Genomic DNA, 23,577 nt, shown 5'->3' with positions numbered 1-23,577 from the left:
TTGCTTCAGTCCAGCGCTGGTCATTGTTGGAGCGTTCCTGTTGTGACTGGTCCCTTGTTCCTGGTTCCTAGTTTTTGTGCCCAGTTTCTAGTTAGTGTTTCTTGTTCCTTGTCCTGGAATTCGTATTTGTATGCCTAATTGATTTCTGCCTTCTGGAAATCCCTTTCTCCCTTTCTCTGTCTGCAGGCAGCCTTTCTCTGAGCTTTCCTTTTGCTGCAGCCCAATTGCCTGTGTTCACTGTTTCCTAGAAATTGTCCTTTGCTACTGAAAGACTTGTTGCATTAATCTTTCCTTTACAGGTTTAGTTTCCTGCCTTTTCACCTTGGATGGGTGGGAAGGTTTCCCTTTTGATATCGTTTTCACTGCTCCTGATCCTTACCTTCTATTGGGATCCATGCCATGTTTTCCTTTACACTTTTGCATTTATTTCCTATTTTATTATTAGGTGTGGGAAGCTGTTGTAACTAGCTCCTGTGTGATTATCTTTTGTTTTCCACACTGTACTATTCCTTCTTGCCTCTTGACTTGGGTTTAGGTATTTAGTTATCCTCACTCTTTGCCTTTACTGCCTTCTGGGTTCTTGTTTGATTTACAGGGTTGTGGGTTAGTACTGACTTTTGAGTGGTCTTTCCAGTCCTCGTGAATACGGACATCCAAGTGGTCTTTCCGGTCTTCATGAGTACTGGCATTCATGTGGTCATTCCGGTCCTTGTGAGTACTGTTTCCAAATTCTTTATTCAGTACCGTCTAGAGTGTCAGCTCACAGATTCTGTCCCTGCTTGCCCTCTACGTGGGCTTAGCGCTGTCAGTATCTGTAATAGCATAGTGGGTAAGGAATTTGCCGACTTTCCTTTCAGTCATAAGGAGGTTCTAAGTGCTTACCCTACATTCCTTTTTCATATAGTGGTATACACAAGTCTTGGGTATTGAATGCACGTTGTTAGATTCAAGGTTGTTTACTGTGTATTTTGTGCACATTTCCCCTGCCATATCCATCGCCTTCTTCCTTTCCTGACAATCGTAACTTTCTAGACCCAGCACACACTATCTTTAAAATAGGGTGCTGGAAGGGTTACTTAGTATCCCCTTTGTCTAGTTTCTCATGTAACATTTTTATGTTACCCTTTCCTCGATATGGCTGGTGGCAGTGGTTTACTTTCAACTACCGTGGTGTGCTTTTACCATGGGCTACGTTCACAGCTGCACTAAAACACCCAAGGGTGCCATTTTTGTCAAAAGGGCCCTGGTCTTCTTTCTTCACCATTTCTTTGTGGAAAGGTCCTTCTTGAGATTTACTCTGTACGCCAAAACAGATTTGGTCCCTTTGTTCATTTGGTCTTTGGCAGGATTACAGGGGCAGGAAGTGAGGGAGGTGCCGAAGCTCCCTGTGCTTAATCCCCTTGGTTACATGAATGCACCCAAAGGTGATTGGCTGGCTGTCCGGCAAGGACAGCCACACTGCTGTTTGACTGGCAGCTAGGCTGGAATGAATTGGAGAAACCTGCATAAAAGGCGACCACTGGACGAAGGAATTCGAAGAACTTGGAAGAGACGTCTGCTGCAACTCCTGGACCGTTGGTTTGCGCGGTGAAGCCCTGCTGCTGTGCTGAAACTGCAAATTCGCCTTGACTAGAGAAGCCCTGCAAGGACGACTTCTCCCCTTGAGTTGATGGGACTGATCAACTCCAAAGTAAGCCCGCCTGGACACCCTCTCAAAGCTGGTTGTATTTCCACTGCTGCTGCTGGAACCGAAGTGCCAGGGAGGCGAACACCACATTGTGTCCGTTGCTTTTAAGTTGGCCGAGAGCTCCAGGAAGATCCTCCATACTCCCGGGAAGCAGGACTGACCGAGCCTGTGCCACCTCAACAGAGTGCTAGACCCCAGATGCAAGGAAAGCCCATCTCGACAGCCAAGAACTGCTGAGGTGCTATTTGCTGAGACACAAGGAGCTGAAACCGCAAAGTGCCACTGAATAGAAGTTTGTCCTTTTTCTGTCGCCGACCATCCCGTTGCAGTGCAGGAGTCCTACATACATCCTCCCTCTTGTCCCCACGACCGAGGCCCAGGAACACAGGATCTGCAGAGCTGCACAGGACCAGAAGCCAGCTGGAACCATATCTTCTAACCAAAGGTACTGTACAGTCTAAGAACTTACCTCTTGTTGTGTAGCCTCACTTGTTCTCAGTTGAGACTTGTCTTGGTTGCTTCTGTAGAGTTGCTAACAACTTCTTTACCCCACAAGCCTAATCAGCTTGTGGCCCGACTTTGAGTTCTTCTTTTCTACCAAGACTTCTAAAACAATGCTCAATACGTTTACCTACCTGCAAGAATTGCTTCAGCTCACCTACACTGTTGCCCAATTTACATTGGCCTAGCCTGGCTCCCTGAATGACTCTTCTTCCCTCTGACTTTGTGTTTTGCCTTCCTTCCAGGAAGGAGTTAACTAACTTTGCATTGGGAGTTTCCAAAAGTAATTGCCTGCTTCAGAATATTTGTGAAATTTCTTGTTTTATTCTAATAACCTTTCTTTGACATGCTCCTAAGTATTGCTCTAAATGCAACAGTGATATATTAATGTTCAGTGTCGTGGCTGTTTAAGTCACCTGTGGGTGTAGGACGTGTCTGTGTGCCATCCCAAATGGACACTTGCTGATTTAGAGAAGTGTGTGGATTTTGGAGTGTATGCGTGTGTTACTATTATATTGCCCCTTCTGAAGAAGGCTTACTCAAACTGACTGTTAAATTAATAATTGTTTAATCAAGAAACCTTGTATGTAAGAGTTTATTTGAATACTTGTCACTATGAATCTCTGTTTAACTCCCCTACTGCTCACATTGACCGCTCTTGAAGTCAGCCTGACCTCTCATCACACTACCAACCTGTGTAGTACAGACTTATACCAAAGGTTGGGTTCCTATTGCTAGAAGGTCAAGGTTGTTCTAGTGCACCCAAAGGGTACTGCTCCATAACTTGCCTAACATGTACTCAGGAAAACCACATGGAGGCTACCATGTCCTGGTTCTACTGCTTTTCTCATTGCATTTCTTCTGTTGCAATAAGCGGTGCTGCCTCTTTTCCCTTATTGCTGATAACCCAACCCTTTGCCTCTGCTATCCTTAGTCCAGTTGTACCGCTGCTCTTTCTCTGAATACCTCTAGCACTTATGGTATTTACTTTTTCCTGGCCAGGTACCATCCTTGCTGTGTTCGGGACAGAGGATGAAGCTGGTAGGTTTATGGTGGAGGATCACTGCCTTGCAGACATGCCACCACAGATTCAACGGACAAGGCTTGAGAGTGACAGGTGAGGGTGTGTACAAATAATGTGGAGGGCTCAAGGACACCGGGAAGTGACAATCTGGAAATGATGTTGCTGGAGGGGGGGGGGCGGCGGTTGAAGGGGGCTTAAGTGTGGAACATGGAAAGGGGTACAACATATATCCTCTGTGGGAATGAGAGGAGGAGATGGGGAAGAAGACTGCTATCATATGTCAGGAGACCATTCTAAAAAGCACACATTGGTTTTGCAATTTGAACCTTGCATATAATGTTTTGACTTGCATATGCTTTCCTGTTCGTCCATATCACAAACCTCCCCTCGTCCATATAGAAGGGGTTATTTGGTCACTACCTTCCTCCTAGGAAAGTGAGGCTATACCTGCAAGCTTGTGCATAATTCTAGCAGGTTGCCTCCTGCTCATTTTTGAATTATCTAAAGTCTGTCTGCTCCAGATAACTTTTTCAGAGCTTCCTCAAAAAATGTAATTTATAAGAGTACACTTTGATAGGGTGGTTGCCTCGTGCTGGAAGCTACAATGTTAAATAACTTTAGTCAGCGGTTTGAAGCTCCTCCCCCTTTTCATTAGGTTTCCCAGCAGGCTCATTGCAGTTGAACTCAGGAATGTTAAAGCTGGCCTTAGTCCTCCTTTTCCCTGTGTTTCCAGTCTTGGCGTCAAACGCATTGTATGAAGTTAGCCATCATCCTTCAGCTCATAAATCGCATGCATATATAAAATTGCCCTTGTCATGCACAGAGCACAAAACCCAGATATGGTTCCGGTATGGGTATTTCTCATTTGTTCTATTTGTGCAGAGTACATGCAAAAGAGCGATTTTTCTTTTTACTCAAGACTCAGGAATGTTTGCCGGTTTTGGGAATGGTGATAGGTTGGAATAATGCCATGGATTTCAGAAAAAGCTCATTTTAGTTGCTGCCCCCCTTGTAATGTGCTGGGACAATGTTCCTGATATTGCTTCCTTGAGAGCATGGTAAATGATCGAACCACAAAAGAGCTGCTTTTGAAATCCTCTGTGAGGATTTGATTGTTCCAATGTGTCACATGGACATACCTTCCATCTAGTTATGTACAGCCGACTGTCACTCGGAAAGAACCACAGATTCAATTTTACCCATCCTTGTTTTGAAACCTTTTCTCAAACTCTTGACAAGTTGAATGAAAGGATGGGCCATGCGCTATACTACTGCTTTCTGACCACACACAGTTTACTCATTTGTTGTGTGTAGTAGCAGGGAGAAATAAAGCCCTCAATTGATTAGGCTTTTTAAGAATTTCCACACTTTTGAAGTATAGATGAAAAGAGAATTTGATTTCTGCACTTTATATAGGATTTGGGAATATAGTAAGAAATACTTATTTAAACCTAACAGTATGTAGAAGATTGATCTTTAGGAAACAATCTCAAATCTCTGATTACTAAACCACAAGTATAGAGATGATGAAAATCCAGAAATTATCTTTTCCCAAATTTCTAACTACACAATGGCTAACCAAAACACAAGCTAATTTTGAGTATTAGTTTTGAGTATGTAATGGAGTTTTAGGACTAAAGAGAACGATGCACAATTGATGAAAATCTGGTAATTTTGACATTTTGATTTTTTTTTTGTTGGTATTGGTAGATATTGTTGAAACAGCCCCTGAAGAAGAGAATTACAATCTCGAAACACTTTGGGCAATGGGAATAAAAAGCCTTGAATGAAGAAATAGGTTTGCTATTAATCATTTTGTCTCTAATATATAAGCTGCCCACAGGTGGGGTCAGCTTTATCCAGAAAGTTGCACTTATTTACTGAGCAACAGACTCTGTGCAGGGGACACAAGTTCCTCAAATTAGGGAACTTATCTGTTTTTCCCAGATGCAAGAAAACAGTCCAGGGGCAGAGTATTTAGATGCAGAGGGATATGAAGACTGTCACCCTCCCACCTAACAAAGTAAAATGTTTGTGACTCAATCGTTTTCACTGTACTCACTTCACTTCTTCTCTGTCTTGATGGAGCAGGTTTGTATTGCTGGCTTCTGGCCTGGGGCTTGGTAGCGGTAGTGGAGAAAGCCTACTGAGCTTGCAGCTGTTGGTAGATGTGGTCACCGGCCAGATAGGTGATGAAGGGGAGCAGACCAGCGCTGCACAGATATCGCGCGTCGTCCTGGCTGGGAACCTGCTGAGCAAAAACACTCAAAGCAAAGATACATTGAACAAGGTGACCACAATGTTGGAATGCGAGCTGGTGCTGCATATTAGGGAAGCATATATCCCCTCTATGTGCTGTGCTAGGAGCTGACGCTGCACTGCCAATGCTGAACCTGTTTTCTGTGTAATGCGGCTCCCAATGTACATTTTCACTTTGCCAGGAAAGTTTATCCTGCTGGCGGCCATGCTGTAATTTTTCTGTTTGTGTGAGAGATGCTTTTCCCGCTGCCATGTAGGCTGTAAGTCCTGTGTGAGAGCTACATTTATTTGTGTGCGTGAAACTGCATCCTAAAAAGATAATTGGCCTTGTAGGATCAGCACAGTGCTAACACTGTAACCTCATTTTCTTTTCAGGCCAAGTACCTGACAAAGAAGACACAAGCTGCCAGTGTTGAGTCTATCAAGATGCTGGATGAGATTCTTCTGCAACTTAGTGTGAGTTTCAGGCTGGCAGTCAGTGGTCTTCCTTGGCAAGATAGCATCAGAACCCTGGGGTTGCTTTGTTCTTAAATATGGCCATACTCTGTTTGGAGGATTGTGAATGTGGTTTCATCCCTCACACACCCATTGAATGAACAAATGGGTTGGGATTTGAAAGGCAAACCGTAGGGACACTTGAGATAAAGCAGTACTGTTGCTGCTAAATTCAGTTCTAGGTTCATAATTGCAGGCTGAGCAGAAGCTTTATACATAAGACCTAGTCCACTTCTGAGAAACCCAGGATTACCCAATGAAAACCTTTTGGTTCTCACAATCTCGCAGCAGCCTTCTCTGCTCATTATTTGAACCCTTAAGTGCGTGCACGCACCCTGTTCTTCCAACTAAGATTCAGCTGAGTTTAAGCAAGCCGGATAGTTCGCGCTGCACCCAAGGTCTCTATTAAGCCAATAACACCCGATCCGGGCAGCCAGACCAGGTGTTATTGCTATTGGCAGCCCTGGTTTTCAATCTGAAGACCCAGGGTCCTTACAGTAATGTATTTTGTATGAATGTGGGATGCGTTTGCGACGTCTTGTTCATTCATATAAAATATTTACCTAAAATGGCTGCTGTGGAGCTGGAAGGTTGGCTCCATGCAGAACTCATCTACCATTTGCATGGTGGCCCGATAGGCTGGAGCGGCGGCAGGCATTACTCTGCTGCGAAATGAATAAGGTGAGTGTGGTGGGGAGGAAACTGTGAGCGACGGGGAAACTAAGGAGCCTTCAGCAGCTCGGAATACTGCTTTGATCGTGGGATGCACCCTGCAATCGGAGCAACCCGATTGGTTGGCTCCTCCGCCCCGGGTGCTAATACAAGTCTGCCTTCAGACCCATCAACTTCTTTGACCTTCTTTACTTTCTATAAACCATCTCCACCTACACTCTGCCCATCCTTTGATTAGAAAGCCAACACTGTCCCCAATCCACCTAAGATTCAACCCCCCGGCCCCCGAACACCTTCTCTGTCAACTATCACGCTGAGCACCTTCATTGGCTCCTTTAGCTACATAAGTATCCACTACTCTCCACCATTACCCGTAGATTCACACTGACCTGCGATCACCCCTTCCTCCAGAGTCTTCCCTCCAGTGTCCAGGACCCCGCAGCAGGGGCTGGAGTAGGAGGTAGGGGTAGGGGCAGGGAAAAGCATATACCTGTCACTGTGCAACCGTAATGAGCTGTCGGTCAACCCCCTGCATTGGGTGGCTACTACTCTTTCATCAGCACAGGAGGGGTTTACCAATATTGCATATATTCTATTGATAGTGTGAGCAGTGGACTATCTAGTAACCCTTCATATGTATATTGAAAGACATGTACCCTTTATAACTCATCCATACACAATGCATTTAGACAGATGATCCACTGCTTAAGTTCATGTTCAATTACTTATCACTCAGTAATGACCACTCAATGAATGCTTCTTACATGCTCATGTAAAAAATTAGAAATTTGTAATAAAGAAACATTGCCATTGTTATCACCACTATAGACCACAGACTTAAACAATGCAAAGAAATAATTAATGGAAAAGCTGAACCACGCTCATTGCCTCTACCTCAAATCAAGACTAAAACTGATCAACCTTCTCCAAGAAATTTGAGTGCCTTTAAAAACTAACTACCTTCCTTACCAGGTTGTGATGACAACGTCACAGACAATGCTAGTCAATCACCAAATCATGTTGGGCAATCTCATAGAGGCATCTGCCTCAATCAAGAACTCCAATACCTTTCTCAATGTGATATCAAATGAAAAGTAAAATGCCCCTTCATACTCTTCACTGTAGAAGGTAGGTAGTTGAATAGTTGAAGAGGGATGTTGCATTGTGGATAATCCCAGGCATCTTCAAGGAAATTGGACAAATTCCAAAAATATTAAAAAGGCACCTATTAATGCACTGTGATCTTTTCATTTCATCAAAACATATCAAAAATAGGATCCAATGCTTAAAAAAGGTTAAATGTCCTTTGGGGTCAATGGTGCCAGCATATAGCCAATCCAAAATGAGTTGTCTGCTCTTTAGTTGGTGAGCCGGTTCTCCTTGGGGGTAAAAACAGGATTGTTCCCCAAGCAGCCCGAACCGAATCAAGAGTTCTGCTCAAACGTCAATAGGCAGAGTCCTCCAGAGATTCAAAATGCATGCTTCAAAACAGTCGCAAGCCAGCTGGAAGTCCTTCAGATCCAGTAAAAGAAAAAAGAGGGGCGTTGGCCCCTCTGTGAAGGCATCTTGGTGCAGGACACAGACAACAGATTCAAAGTTCAAACAGAATTGCTTTATTAACTCAAATGTCAGGATGGATGAAGGCCTAATTTGCCCTATGCTGAGGTGGGAATTCCCTACCTGAAAGAAACTACGGAACGTCTGAGTCAGAAAGTTCAACTTTAGTGTGTCTGTGTCCAAAACCTGTACTTGCCTTCACAACTAAAGCTAAACAATGTGTAGGGATGTCAGCAATAATAATGTTCTGAGCTTCTCCCAGCTCGTAGCTTACTTTTCATCTTCCCTTCACCAAGTTCAAGTTAGTTCCACAAAAGTCTTGGGATTACCTTTCCCATGTTCAGTATAATTCCACAAAACCTCGGGGTTCCCTTCCCCAAGTTGAAGACAGTCAACTTATTCTCAATCTTGCAATGTTCAAAAATGGCACCAAATCAGTTTTACACTCCTGTTTTTTTTTTCTTTTTAACATTTCAATCCAATTTCTTTTTCTTATTTCACTTCAGCAACTTCTTTGGTTTTCACAATTGGGGTTCCCTGGTCTAGGCACAGTTGTCAGACCAGACGGTCCACCCATTACAGGTGGCACAACCAGGAACCCTAGGCTTTCTAGTTTACACAGGTTCTTCTGTATCTGTACCGGTGTGTGTATATCCACATTTACTTGTCTTTCCCTGGTCAGCCTCTTTGCCACAATGTGTTGCATGTCCATTGCCAGTCTCTGGCCTTGCCACACTATAGTTATGCAAATGTTGCTTCGTGGTGGTTTTATTGGCTTCTCCACCTGCTTTCATGCTCTCTCGCAGTCTTCTATACTTGCTTTGTTCTGTGTTTTTAAATGACTCGTTATTTGCTTTCAAATAGGCAGTATCTGGGTTTCACACACACGCTTGTCATCAGGTCATAACTTTGCCAAACGTTTTATGACATTAAGTGCAGCCTATGGACAATTGGTGGCGAGTCTGCTTTGTAACTTAAACATATGTTTATTTGGCGCTGCATAGATTGGATGCTCTGTTATTGATGCTGCCCACTATCCATAGTCGTGCGCCCCAGTCGGTTTTATTTATTCACACAATTTCCAATTATACAAATGTTGTGATTCTCTTTACTTAGTTCATCAATTTGCTTCACTCTTTGGTTGAGTGCAGATTCAATTGTTCATCAATTCTAATTAGTTTCATTGATAAATTCAGTATGCAGTTAATTTCATTGTTGGGATACATTGTTCCTTTAATTGTATACCCTCTTAATGCTCTACATTAATTGATTCAATATACAGTTCATTCATTTTAATGGTGAATTAAATTGTTCCTTTAAATGTATGCCCTTGATGCGTGTTTCTCCATTAATTTTAATGGTTCATCAGGAGGGGTTTCAAGTTTAGGATCTAAATGTATAAACAAAAAAACATAAAGTAAGCAAATTGTTTTCCTTCAGTTTAGCTGTAACTGTTTCAAACTGGTTTGTGCAATTGTCGGTCTCATAGAGGCTTTTTGTATACAGAATGTAAATGGCAAATCTAACGAGACCTTCTGATTGTTCCTTTGGTGTGGTTGGATAGATGCCTTATTATATGGCTAATATGGGTTATTCTGTACCTTGTTCTGGGGTGGTGCCTATTGTTGATACAATTGTGTATATACTAGGTGTCTGATCTATTACTATTATGATATCTAAAGTTAGTTATCTTTCATGGATCTGAGCTGCTATTTTCCTCTTACCTGTCACTGATGAATATGTATTTCTCCTTCCTTTTGTTTTTTATGAGAGCAAGGCGCTTTCTTTTACATTGCATCTTTATTGCTATTTCTTTATATATTCTTTGCTACTAGCTTTAACTGATTCTTACTTGCATGTCTCTCACCCATTTTTACAATTGCACAAACAAATAATGGCATCTGATGATCATTTTCGGGTTTCCAGCTGAACTATGTATAGTGATTGTGACTATAGTACCGACTTGCTAAATCACCTGAACATTCAAGGTATGTCAAAGCATATTGATGCAAACAATATATGTTATGCATCTACAAATAATTACAAAAAGTGATACATTTCGGTGTCATTAACCCATTTGCACAACTGTCCATTAAACGGATCCAAATTGCTTCTCCTTGTGTCAGGAGCCTCTCCTCCTCTTTGTGGCATATTTATTTGTTCCAATCCAATTCCTTCTATCTTGTCTTGTGCACGTTTTTGTTTGAAATTAAACCCTAATGGGTATCAGAGAAGGTACTCACCCCAGCACTAATATCGGCCCTCAACAAAGGCCTTTCCTACAGTCCTTCAAACTATATGAACTACCTTCAAACCAATTTAGAGATCTGTACAAATTCAGTAGGCTATTGAAGCTCAAAAGATTTTTTTCCACCATTGCCACAAGCAAAAATACTGAAATCCAACCATTTCCATCAGATTTGACAATCCATTCAGAAGATAATCAACCTATTGAACATTAAAGAGATGGACAAAATACATACACTGAAAACATTTGCAACAGATTTAACTCTAGATAGTCTTGTTACAAGAGACAACTTTGAATCCAAAATCCAAATTTAATCCCCATTTGGCCACAGACAATGCGATTATCTTTCAAAAGGCTGTCTCACAAGATCTCAAACAAATATTTGGCAGAAAACAAATACCAATCAAACATAATTTATCATACCAATAATGCTCTTAAAAACAGAGCATTATATAACCATGGCACTACAACATCCAAATGAGGAACAATGTTACGAAAAATTGAAATTAACCCCTTTACCAACCCTAATAGGGAGACATGCAAGTATGAATTAATCAGTAAAGCTAGTAGCAAAGAATATATAAAGAAATGGCAATAAAGGCACAATGTAAAAGGAAGTGCCTTGCTCCCATATAAAAAAGAACCGATCCAAGATAGCGACCGATATGATGGCGTGCGCGTAATGGGGGAAGCGTCCGCGTCATCACGCCTTGTATGAATAGCAGCCATATTTACTCACAAAATGGGTATGAAGCCGGCAGATGAACATGATCGAAACAGAAAGGAAGAAGGAATATATATTGTTCAGATAGGTAAGCGGAAAATAGGAGCTCAGACCCATGAAAGATGGCAAACTTTAGATATCATAATAGTAATAGATTAGACACCTAATATATACAATTGTATCCACAATAGGCACCACCCCAGAACAACAAGGTACAGAATAACCCATATCAGCCATATAATAAGGCATCATCTTACCAATGCGAAAGGAGCAATCATAAGTCTCTTTAGATTTGCTATTTACATTCTGTATACAAAAAGCCTGCATATGAGAGCGACAATTGCACAAACCAGTGTGATAGTTACCGCTAAACTGAAGGAAAACAATTTGCTTATTCTGTTTATTTATACATTTAGATCCTAAACTTGAAACCCCTCCTGATGAACCATTAAAATGAATGGAGAAACACGTGTGTCGAGGGCATACATTTTAAAGGAACAATTTAATTCACGATTGGAATGAATTGTATATTGAATCAATTAATGAAGAGCATTAAGAGGGAATACACTTAAAGGAACAATTTATCCCAACAACGGAATTAACTGCATACTGAATTTATCAATGACTAATTAGAATTGATGGACAAATTGAATCTGCACTCAACCAAAGATTGATGCAAATTGATGTACTAAGCAAAGAGAATCACAACATTTGTATAATTGGAAATTATGTGAATAAATAAAACCGATTGGGGCGCACGACTATGGATACTCAAATTTTCAAACGTTTTCTTTTAGTTCGGTAGTATCTGATCTTTTACTCTGCTGCTTGCAGATTATATTGTCCTTAATTTTCTCTCAACTCGTGAGTTTTGGTTTGTTTCATCGTGCGTATGCTTTATATTCATTCAGCATTAATGTCGGTTTCCACACAGGCCCAAGGAGCGGGCCAGCTTGAGTGATTTATTATTTTTTTATTTTTATTTAAATGAAATTATTTCATTTATTTCATTTTATTTCCCCTCACTCGCCGGTCCCTGGCGTATCCTCCAGCCAGCTGTGCCTTAGTTTCAGCTCCGCCTGCATGTTTTCATTCATCCGCGAGCCCCGCTCGCACTTCGGTTTCTATCCATCTCCCTCCAGCAGTTCTGCTTTCTCTCAGCAGGCGTCGTCAGTCATCTTGCTTCTTTCTTCTGTGTTCGCAGCTCCGGCTGCGAACCTCTGACCATTGAGGCTCCCACACCTGTGGCCTTCTCGCGGCCTGCCTGGCCCTGGTTCCTTGGTCGTCTACCGACATCCTGGCTCTCCTGTAGGACCCACCTCGGCTGCCTCCTCGCATACAGGAATTGTTGCTGTTCTCTTTGCTGCTGGTCTCCTCCCTTTTTATACACCTGCAACCACTGTGGTTGCAGGTGCGAGTTCCAAATTGTAATTGCCTGGTCGCAATTAGTGGAGCACTTGGGACATGCCTGACCTGTACAACACTCTGCAGACCTCTTCCTTGTCTTGGTACTAGAGTGGCGAAATTACTTACTAGTGTTCACTATTCCTAGTCACCGCCACCTCGTCCGAGTGCTATAGTGGGTCGAATGAAGGAAGAGGAGGAGAGATGTTTTACAACAGCCCATAAAGGCCGGGGGAGGGTGAGGTTGGTTCTCAGAAGTAACAGAGGAATACCATGTCTCACTATTGATCCTCCTCTTGTCCACCCACTTTCTGTGGCTCGTAGATTGAAAGTATATTCTGACATTATCCTGGCTAGAGGGTGTTGGGGAGGATTCTCAGAAATGTGGTAATTCGATTCTACCTTAGAGACCTGCCAGCTCTTTTGCTGGACTTTAGGACTTTTTATCTCTCATGTAATTTTAATGTGATTTATTCTGTGTTTCTTTTGACTTTGGAGCCTGACAAACTCCATAGGCATCATCTTTACATTGTGTCACACAGCACCTTCAGTGCAGTGGCACAGGGAAGTCTTAGATTTCCCAAAGGTTTAAATACCTTCTCTTGGTCAAACTACTGTTTCCAAGAAAAGTGACGTGAAATTGACCTTACTTACATTTTAGATCTTTCTAGACCCAGCACACACTATCTTACCATAGGGTGCTGGAGGGGTTACTTGGTAGCCCCTTTGTCTAGTTTCTCACATTTTTATGTTACCCTTTCTACAATTAATGGCTGGTGGCAGTCGTTTACTTTTTACTACCATTGTGTGCTTTTACTGCGTGCTGCATTCGCAGCCCCAGTAAGGCACCGATAGGTGCCCATTTCATCAAAACAGTCCTGGTCGTAGTTTTTCCTGTTGGAAAGGTCCTTTTTGAGATTTACTCTGCGCACCAAGACAGTATGTCTGGCAGGGGCATGAAGTGAGGGAGGTGCCCAAAACTCCCTGTGCTTAATCCCCTTGGTTACAGTCATGGGCAAGTACAGCCACCCTGCTGTGTGATTGACAGCTAGGCTGGAATGAATTAGAGAAACCTGCATAAAAGGCAAGGCTTTTTTGGCTTGGAAGGCAGTCGACCACTGCACGAAAGAATCCGAAGAAGAACTTGGAAGCAACGCCTGCTGCAACTCCTGGACTGTTGGTTTGCACGGTGAAGCGCTGCTGCTGTGCTGAAGCTCGAATTCGCTTCGACTAGAGAAGCCCTGCAAGGACGACTTCTCACTTTGAGTGGGTGGGACCGATCAACTCCAAAGTAAGCCCGTCTGGACATCCTCTCAAAGATGGTTGTAGTTCTGCTGTTGCTGCTGCTGCTGTTGCAGGAACCGAAGTGCCAGGAAGAGGAACACCAGATTGTGTGCGTTGCTTTTAAGTTGGACCCAAGCGCTAGGAAGGTCCTCTGGACTTCTCTGATGCAGGACTGACTAAACCTGAGTCACCTCAAGAGTGCTGGACCCCCAGAAGCAAGGAAAGTCTGAAGTGGTATCCGAGAACCGCTGTGTTGCAATTTGCTGTCGGACGCGAGGAGTTGAAACACCAAAGGACCGCTGAATTGAAGTTTGCCCATTGCTGCTGCTGACCTTCCCATTGCAGAGCAGGAGTCCCCATACGTCCTCCCTCTTGTCCCCACGACTGAGGCCTAGGAACAACAGGATCTGCAGAACTGTACAGGAACAGAAGCCAGCTGGAACCATTTCTTGTAATCAGAGGTACTGCAAAGTCTAAGAACTTACCTCTTGTTGTGTAGCCTTGCTTGCTTTCAGTTGAGACCTGTTGATTACCTTGCAGAATTGCTATAGCTTTGCCCCTCACAAGCCTCTTAGTTTGTGGCCCTTCAAGTGTTCTATTTCCTACAAACCTTTTCAAAAACATTGTGCAAGACGTTTTACCTACCCGCAAAGATCTTCAGCTACCCTTGACATTGTGCAATTAACATTGGCTGTCCTGGCTCCCTGAGAGGAGACTCTTACCTCTGACTTTGTGCTTTGGCCTTTCCTGCAGGAAAGGGTTAATTTACTCTGCTTTGGAAGGTTCTGAAAAGTACTTACCTGTTTGTGAATTATTTGTTAACCTTTGTTTTATTCCCCTTTTCTATCTTTTACACCAAACTCAGTATTGCTCTACATGTACCAATGATAAATCAATGTCCATAGTGTCCTAGCTATTTAAGTCACCTAAGTGTCTGTGTGCCATCCCCAATGGGTCTCATCTGATTTAGAGAAACTTAGTGTGTTTTGAAGTATATTTAAGTGTTAAATGTTTTTGCTCCCTTTCTGAAGAAAGCTTATACAACTGACTGTGAAATAATTTAACAATTGTTTTATCAAGAAACCTTGAGTGGAAGTGTTTATTTGGAGAACTGTACTGTGAAACTCTGTCACAACATTACTGCTCACATTGACCCCGAGATAAGCCTGGCTGCTTATCCACACTACCAACCTGTGTAGTTCAGACTTATACCAAAGGTTGGGGTCCCTATTGCCAGGTTATTGTAGTGCACCCAAAGGGTACTGCATACAATCTTGCCTAACCGAGGGAAAGGGGTAACAATAGCCCATAAATGTGCCTGGGATTACGGGTTCATCATGGAATGGGAAAGGGGGAGTACCGGTTCTCCCCCAGGGACGTCCTCTTTCCCCAAACCTCAAGGACCCTCTGTCAGGGTACATTTTCAGTTTCTGTGCCAATTCCCATTAACCATACAGACCCTCAGCTCTTTTTTGAGAATATGGGATCTTTTTGATTTTTAACCTCCTGAGTGAGTGGTCCTTCTTGACACACTCATGTATTTCTGACTTGGATGTTTAACTGTTTAATGGAGTCTGGTAAACTTCATAGGCATCTGTTTTTTGCATAGTGACACCCAGCACCCTCTTTGCAGTGCCACTGAGAAGTCCGCTGGCCTTCTCTTAATGTTTAAATACTTTTTCTTCTGTGAACTACAGTTCCCAAGAACAGGGAGATGGCTATCTTCCTTTTTCTTTTGTGGGTCCAGCAGACACCACCCTATGCAGAGTGCTCCATAGTAACTCCTTATCCCACTTCTCATATACCTTTTTACTACCTTTTGTGCAGGGTACTAGTAGGCTGATTTATCAGCTGCAGTACAGCACCCATGGGTGACCAAATTTCCAAAATGGCTCTGGTCTTCTTTCGCCATTTCTTTTTTCGATAGTGCCTTCTGGGCTTTTACTCTGTTATTTAAACTAGGTTTGAGTCTTTTGTGTGTTTTGCCTTTGGCGGGCTTCAGCCCTGAAGCCTGCCCAGGCGCCAGTGTGTCTGGGAAGGGAGGAAGTGAGGGAGAAGCACAAACCTTCACTGACCTTTGTTTTTAGGCATGCCTGGCCGAAACCAGTTCCAACTGGGCGGGTGTCTGTCCAGGATGACGACACCCACCTGTGTGATTGACAGCTGTAGGGCTGTGAATTAATGGGGTTTTGCATAAAAGGCAAGGCTTTTGGGACTACAGACAGTCTACCACTGGAACATCATATCAGACGAAGAGGATGAGCAGAGACGCCAGCAGCACCTTCGAGGACCGCAGAAGCACTGGTGAAGCCTTGCAGCTGTGCGGACTCCGTCTTCGTTTCAACCGGGAAGAACCGTGCAGGACGACTTCCTCCATGAAGGCTGGTCAAGCCCTGGTCAAGCATTGGCATGACCAGAAAGCTAACCTGGTGGAGTTTACTCCAGATCAGCTTGTTAATGGTTCCTACAAGTCAGAGAGCCTTACAGGACCAATGAATAGGACCCTTCAAAGTTGTAGGCTAACTTGGGGAGGTCAATTAATTAGTGGACTTGGGCAACCCCATGGAGGTCCCTATGGTCTTTCACACTAATCGTCTGAAGGCCTATGTCCCTAGACCAGAACTGTGAGCTTTGCATCTAGCCTCTGATCAAGAGGAGGAGGCGGAGAGTGAGCCTCTTCCTGATCTCCCCGGGGGACACTCTTCAGATGAAACAATAGAAGTGAAACACACTTCTGATCTGACTCTGCAGAAACAGGAAGAGTACAAATCTCTGTTAAATCAGTTTTCTTCCCTGTTTTCTCTGACACCAGGCTTGACCTCTTGGGGCCATCATGATATCCTCACTGACAGTCTTTGACAAAAGCAGGGGCTACAGAATGTCTGATCATGTCGGAACTTGTATAAAGGAAGAGATCAACAAGAAGCCTGACCTTTGGGGTTATTGAGCCATCTACTAGTCCAGTTGTGCTAGTGCCAAATGCAGGAACCAAAGAGTTGAGATTATGCGTGGACTATAGGGCTCTGAATGCAGTCACAAAGACTGATGCCCACCCTTTACCCGGGACAGATGAGCTTGTGGACAAATCTGGATTTGCCGAGTTCTCAGTAAATTTGACCTGACCTCAGGCTACTGGTAAATGGCTCTTGCATACCACGGCAAGGAAAAAAACTGAATTTTCCACTCGTGATGGCTTGTACCAGTTGGGGTTATGCCTTTTGGACTAAAGAATGCACCTGTACATTCCAAAGGATGGTGAACTAGGTTCCAAATGTGTTAGAGGACTTCTTTGACGACATTGTGGTGTTCAGTTCCACGTAGGAAGATAATCTTCATCACCTAGGATATGTGTTGCAGGCATTGGAACGGGCCGATATTGGTCAGAGCAAAGTGGTCTACCTTGGTCATGAGGTAGGAGGTGGTGAGAGTAGACCCTTGCCTAGTAAAGTACAAGCTGTACAAGACTAGCCACACACACTATTCAAACTCAAGCGAGAGCCTTCCTACGACTTGCAGGCAACTTCCGAAATTGTATTGAGAACTATGGCACCATAGCTACTCCACTGAATGTCATTTCTTCTCCACAATTCCTTAAGAAGGTCAGATGGAATGAAGAGTGGCAAGGCATTTGAAGGACTGGAAAAGGCCCTCTCTAAAGCTCCAGTCTTAAGAGCTCCTGATTATTGCCTAACATATCCCACCCAGGTGATCCTCCATGCTTCTCCACCCCAAAGGTCAGGATCCAAAAGCGATGGCCTTTCCCTGGCCACCTTTTAAGAAGAGGACCCATGGGGGCGCGGGGGGAGTAAGTGTGAGGACGCCCTCCGGTTTCTCACACCACTCCAGCCAGCCTTGTCTTCTTGCCAGCTCTGCCGCCCCGAACATCTGTCTGCAGGGCCTGAGCTGACTGTCTTTATACGTTTTTGGACTGTCCCTATTGGACTCCTACAATCACCAAATTCACAAATTCTTTTTTGAACAAAATATCAAGGACACAAGCGTCATTCGCAGTAGGAATCGCTCCAACAAAGTCTTCAGTGGACAGCTGTTTTTCTTGTGTAAATATTAGCCACAACTACTTTAGTTATTCAGCACTAGGCATTTTTCCATAAGTCTTGGCAGACAAAAACTACAGTTCGGGCAGGGATTTGTAGTTTTCTGGGGATCCATTAACTCTTTTCTGTTTACTAGAACGTTGGCGCTCTGCCCAGAAAGGCCTGGGCAGAAGCAAACTGCTTTGTTTATACAGAAGGACGGCATTGTTCTAGTACAGTTATTTTACACTCTTCCCAGACTCTCGCACAATAACACTACCGCGATGTACGTAAGCATTTCTGCAGTAGCACTCTTTACTGAATACAACCTGACAATTGCATCATGACTTGGCCCTATAGCTCAGAAATGCTGCATAGATTTCATGATCTCTAATATATAAATCCATTATCATCACATGTTACACCACATTTTCTTTTAGCTTCCACAGTTCCATTTCTATGTAACCTCTGCAGCATTTCTTTTTTTGCATATTCTGCAAATAAGTGCATGAAAGGGAGTCTGGAAACCCCTCTCGTTGACTTGGGATCAATGGCCCATGTTGCAAGCTGACCTTTGTCTTTCTGCTATGTAAAGAGGAGGGTTGCATAATGGGTTTTAGTCCACAACACTTCATTGATGGAGAGACCATTGCCACGCCTCATTTTCTTTATTTCTGCTGTGCTCTTGGGGAGAGAAATATCTTGTTTATATGTTTAATACCACACAGGTTACACCAACCCATCCATAGTTAAGACAACAGGTGTTGATGCCACAACCTTGCATGACGCAGATTGTTTAATGTCGGTTTCTGAGAAAACCTGTGCACACTCCTTGCCCTAGTTGGGAGCATGTATAGGCCCATGCAGATTGGGACAATAGCTGTAACCGGCATGACATAATGCTGTTCTAGCATATCTTAAAGGTTATTAATTCAATATCATTGCACTATATTTATATATTTCTGAGGCTTGTGGAATCTGCTTGGATCACATGCTGTGCATAGGCCGACATCTAGTGGAAGATGCAGAGTATTAGTAGTTTTCGAAATTCAAAAAGGGACGTCGACGGGGCGTGCCAGTAATACTATCCCTAGTGTGACGTCCACTGTACCCATGGTCCTTCACGCGTCTAGGTCCCTCAAATTGTTTTTTTCCGCCATCGTAGACGGACATAATTTTGCAGAGTTCTCCTTTCGGCTCATCGCCATTTATTATTACCAATTACTGATAGTTTTTCTTACTATCCTTTATGTTCACCGACTATCGAGACCATCCGACAGCAGTGGAGAGACGACTGTTGAAGACTCCCGTCAACGGATCCGTTCCGGTCTTGGAGGGCTGCTTTGGCCCACACAGTAGGGAGAGAGGGGAGAGGACATTTTACAATGTTTGTTTGTTTATTCATTTATATTGCGCGCCAGACCCAAGGGTAAGAGGGTGCAGGAGCAAACAAGATTATTCTCAGGTTACAGTGCTGTACAGTGGTTACAGTGAGTACATTGGTTGGAACAGTTACAATAAAGGCAGTGACATACAAATTAGAAGTCTACATATTTAAATAGTGTGGCAGGGTAAGTTGGACAGTCAATTAGCGGTCTGTGTTTTTTATCCACTGGATGTAGTTACGTCTAAAGTGGGTGTAGGATTGAGGTGTCCTTAAGGCGGTAGGGAGTTCCAGTGTTGGGCTGCTTTCACCTGAAAGCTGTTGCCGCCCGTTTTGGTTCGTTTGAACCTGGGAACTGTGAGCAAATTTGCATTTGAGGTTCTCGTAGGTCTGTTAGGGGTGTATCTACTTATTCTGTCGACTAAGTAGCGGGGGGCAGCATTGTTAAGGCATTTATGGGTTAGGGAGGCTACTTTTAGCAGGATTTTGTCTGTAGTGGTAAGCCAATTATGGGTTCTCCTGATATTGGAAATATGTTCTCTCTTAGGGATGCTGAGCGCTGCTTTGAGAGCATTGTTTTGAAACGTCTGGATTTCGTTAGTAACCTGCTTGTTGGCTCCTACATAAAGGGTGTTGCAGTACAATTTTGATAGTACAAGGGCTCTAGCTAGAGTGATGCAGCTCTATTAGGATAGGAAGGGTTTGGCTGCTCTTATTAGCTTACATGTGTAGGCCGTGGAGGATTCCATGGAGCTAACCTGTTTGTGGAAGGAGAGGGAGGAGTCAGTGTATATTCCTAATGTTTTCACTTCTTTGGCTACCATGATCGGGTTCACGTCAATGATGGAGCTAGTGTATTTGTGATCCAATTTGGTTACGTTAGGGGTGGAGCCGAGGATGATGAGTTTGGTCTCGTCATCGTTCAGGCATAGACTGAGAGGCCATCCATGCCTGGATGATGAGGTACACCCTGTTCACCAAGGCCAAATCATGGTTCTAATCTCCCGTCAACGGGAGGAAGATCTGGATATCACCGGCATAGTTAGTGTAGGTGATAACCCAGGCCATCGAGATCATCATACAGGGGCTTTGTGAACACGTTGTACATTGTGGGGGAGACACAAGATCCCTGAGGGACTCCGCATGTGATTGGGATGGGGTCGGCGGAGGCTGAGGTGGAGAAGACACGCATAGATCTGTTACTTAGGAATTACTCGATCCAGCCTATGGCTTCTTGGGAGAAGTGGGCAGCTGAGTCCAGGTGGTTGCATAGAATTTTGTGATCTACTAGATCGAATGCTGCTGAGAGGTCTAGGAGGAGCAGTAAAGCAGTTTTCCCATTGTCTTTCAGGGTGTCAATTTGGGCCTTCAGATCGATAAGGGCCGATTCTGTCCCATCTTGGGGTCTAAAGCCTGATTGCCAGATACCCATGAGATGGTTTTGTTCGAGGTATTTTTATATTTGTTGGTATGCTGTCTTGTCTAATATTTTGAGCAAGAAGGGGACGGTGGTAATAGGCCTATAGTTGGGGGGTATAGAAGGGTCAAGAGAGGGTTTTTTGAGAAGAGGGAGGACCCAGGACTCTTTAAGGTTGCTGGGGATGGTGCCTGAGGAAAAGGGGGCGTTAATAAGTTTGGTAATGAATGGTGAGAGGTCTCTTGCCGCATCTTTAATGACTTGTGAAGGGCAAGGGTCACCCTTGCAATCAAACTGCCCATCAGGCTGAGAATGATTTTTTCCACTTCTAGGATAGAGACTTTGGAAAAACTAAAGCGGGTAAGTGGGTTGGGTATAGGGTGTTGGGGTGTGGGCAACGGGGCAGTGTTAGAGGAATTATTCAATTTAGTTGTGGCTTCTTTCTTGTTGTTGATTTTAATTTGTAGGCCTGCTACTTTGTTAGACAGGGCATTTTGGACACTGGTGCACCATTATTTGTATTTTACGCAAGTGTCTGGGATTAAGACAGGTGTTTCCAGTTCTTTAATGATGGTGAATAATTCTTTGGTAATAGAATTAGCTTGTGTTATTCTCTGGTTGTAGGACTCTTGTTTAGCGGCTATGATTTCTTTTTTGTAGGTGGAAGTTATTTTATTGAGACTCAGCTTGTTATGGTCTGTGGGTGATTGTCTCCAGGCTTGTTCCTTTTTTACGTTTCTCAAATCGAAGGGCTTTAAGGTGAGTAGAGAACCAGGAGTTCAGGTGTTTTTTCGGCTTGCATTTTCTTCGTTTTAACAGTGCAATAGAGTCAAGGGCTGAGCTCATGATTTTGTTGTAACCTTCTACAAGGTCATGGGGGTTGGAGGTAGCTGGGAGTTGGTTTAGAGTCGGTAGGATGAGGAGGGGGGGGGGATTAGTTTTTCCACTGTGATATTTTTCTTACTTCTCGTAGGAATGGCTGAGGCTAGCACATTATTGGTGAAGGGGCTTGAGGCTTCGAGGGCAAAGGAAAGGAGATGGTGGTCAGACCATGGGTGAGGGGAGTTTGCTGTGATGGAGGCCACACAGTTATGGTCTGCTACACAGTCGAGGGTTCTCCCTTTATTATGGGTAGATGTGGACACTCTTTGGGTAAAGCCTAGTTCTGACAGTGTATTGTTGATGAGGGTGGCCTGGGGGTGTTTGGGGTCTTTTAGGCCTAAATTGAAGTCCCCTAGCAGGAGGCGCTGGGAGGTGTTTTTTAGGTTATTGGTGAGGATGGTGGTGAGGTCTTCCTCGAAAGAACCTAGGGGTCCAGGAGGTCTGTAGAATAAGTGAATGGATATAGTTTGGGAATTGGCAGTAGGCAGCTTAGCTGTGAGTGATTCACAAGATTGGAGGTTGTTAGAGGAGTCAAGTCTAATGTTAAGGTGTGTTTTGGCAATTATGGCCAGGCCACCACCTATAGATTCAATTCTATCCGCTCGGAGGATGGTGTAGTCGTCGGGAATGGCTAGCAAGAGGGATGGGCCTGCGGCTGCATGGAGCCAGGACTCGGTAATGGCTATGAAGTCTAGATCTTTTGCTAGAATGATGTCTGCTATGTCTGTGGCATGGGCTACTATAGAGCGTGCATTGATTAGGGCGCCTTTTATGGGCGAGACAGCAGTACTTTTGGTGTGGGTAAGATTGGAGTCTGTGTTGTGTGCCTTATGCTTGGTAATGGTATTAGTTGGGCTATGCTTGGGTCTTTCCAAAGGAGGGTTGGTGAGAGTGGTCGTATGCATAGTTGCGGAGCAGTTAGTCAGTTTAGACTTGCTGGCGTCCCTGGCTCGAGGCTCGTATAGTTTGGGTAGTCTGGCACATAGTCTGGTATTTCTCGCAGGGAGGCTACATGGTTTGGAAGAGTGGGGCAGAGTGGTTGTGATGTAGGACAAATTTTAAGGTGTTGGAATGGTGCCTATGGAGGCCGCGCTAGAGGTAAAACTTGGAGCGCTGGAAGAATTGATAAGGTAGAGAATGACTCTCAGTAGTACTGAGTAGATGCCTGGTAGGTACATTTTGTTGGCCGTGAGTGGGGTGTGAAAATCAGGTGGTGGAGCTGATCTAGGATGACTATGCAACAATCAGAAACTAGATACCGCATAGATGGGTAAATGCGACAATCAAGATACAATATAGTGGCGGGCTGAAAGCAGCTATCAAAATAGAGTGTAGTGGCAGGCTAAATGCAGCTTTCACTGGCAGGCTAAATGCAGCTTTCAATGGAGGTGCACATTTAAATAGCTAAATGCAGCTATCAAAGTAAAGAGTAGTAGCATGCAAGTACATGTGCATGTGCAGCTGTGCGGCCATACAATGAATATAACTGACAAAGGGTGATGCAGCAGTTGGTTGGGTTAGCTAACACGCGGCATAACTTGCGAGCTGTTATCAAGTGTTACTGCCAAAGGGCCAGCTGGTATCACAGTTACAAGTTACAGGTAATCAGTGTTCACATGTAAGTTACCTCAATGTGATGGAGTACAGCAACGGAGCTCCAATGAAGTCTGGTGTGCTGCGAGGACCAGGTCCAGTGGATAGTCTGGATAGGTTCAGGAACCAGAGGGGCATGATAAATGGGCAGTAAGCAGGATTAATGGTGATAGGGCTGAATGTCCTGGTGCAGCCTGCAGCTCAGTCAGGACCTGAGCCTTTTCACGATGCCGGCTCACGCCTACCCCGGTGTCCTGATTGGCCTCTTAACAGCAGAGGGAGCCAATCGGGGCTTGTAGATTGGATCTCGGAGGGTTGGAGGAGGTACAGGCACTCGAGGCGGCCATCTTGGAATGGCAAAGAGCCTTGTGTAACAAACAATGGCCAAATGGCACCCAATGCTTGCAGATAA

At 44.0% G+C, this 23,577-nt stretch overlaps 1 protein-coding gene across 2 annotated transcripts in view; it reads left to right on the top strand.

Annotated features, from left to right (window-relative positions):
* Window positions 1-23,577, top strand: part of POLD2 (DNA polymerase delta 2, accessory subunit) — a 418,384-nt gene that overhangs the window by 217,988 nt on the left and 176,819 nt on the right. For both annotated transcript variants that reach the window (XM_069618953.1, XM_069618954.1), the window contains 3 exons: window positions 3,191-3,305; window positions 5,304-5,502; window positions 5,847-5,927. In XM_069618953.1, the coding sequence (XP_069475054.1) occupies window positions 3,191-3,305; window positions 5,304-5,502; window positions 5,847-5,927 (395 nt within the window). The remainder of the gene's footprint in view (window positions 1-3,190; window positions 3,306-5,303; window positions 5,503-5,846; window positions 5,928-23,577) is intronic.

The sequence above is a fragment of the Ambystoma mexicanum genome, chromosome 10 (assembly GCF_040938575.1).
Source record: "Ambystoma mexicanum isolate Mex_15411 chromosome 10, UKY_AmexF1_1, whole genome shotgun sequence".
NCBI lineage: Eukaryota > Metazoa > Chordata > Amphibia > Caudata > Ambystomatidae > Ambystoma > Ambystoma mexicanum.
Note: the sequence above shows the minus strand (reverse complement) of the source record. Positions and strands in the feature narration are given on the sequence as shown.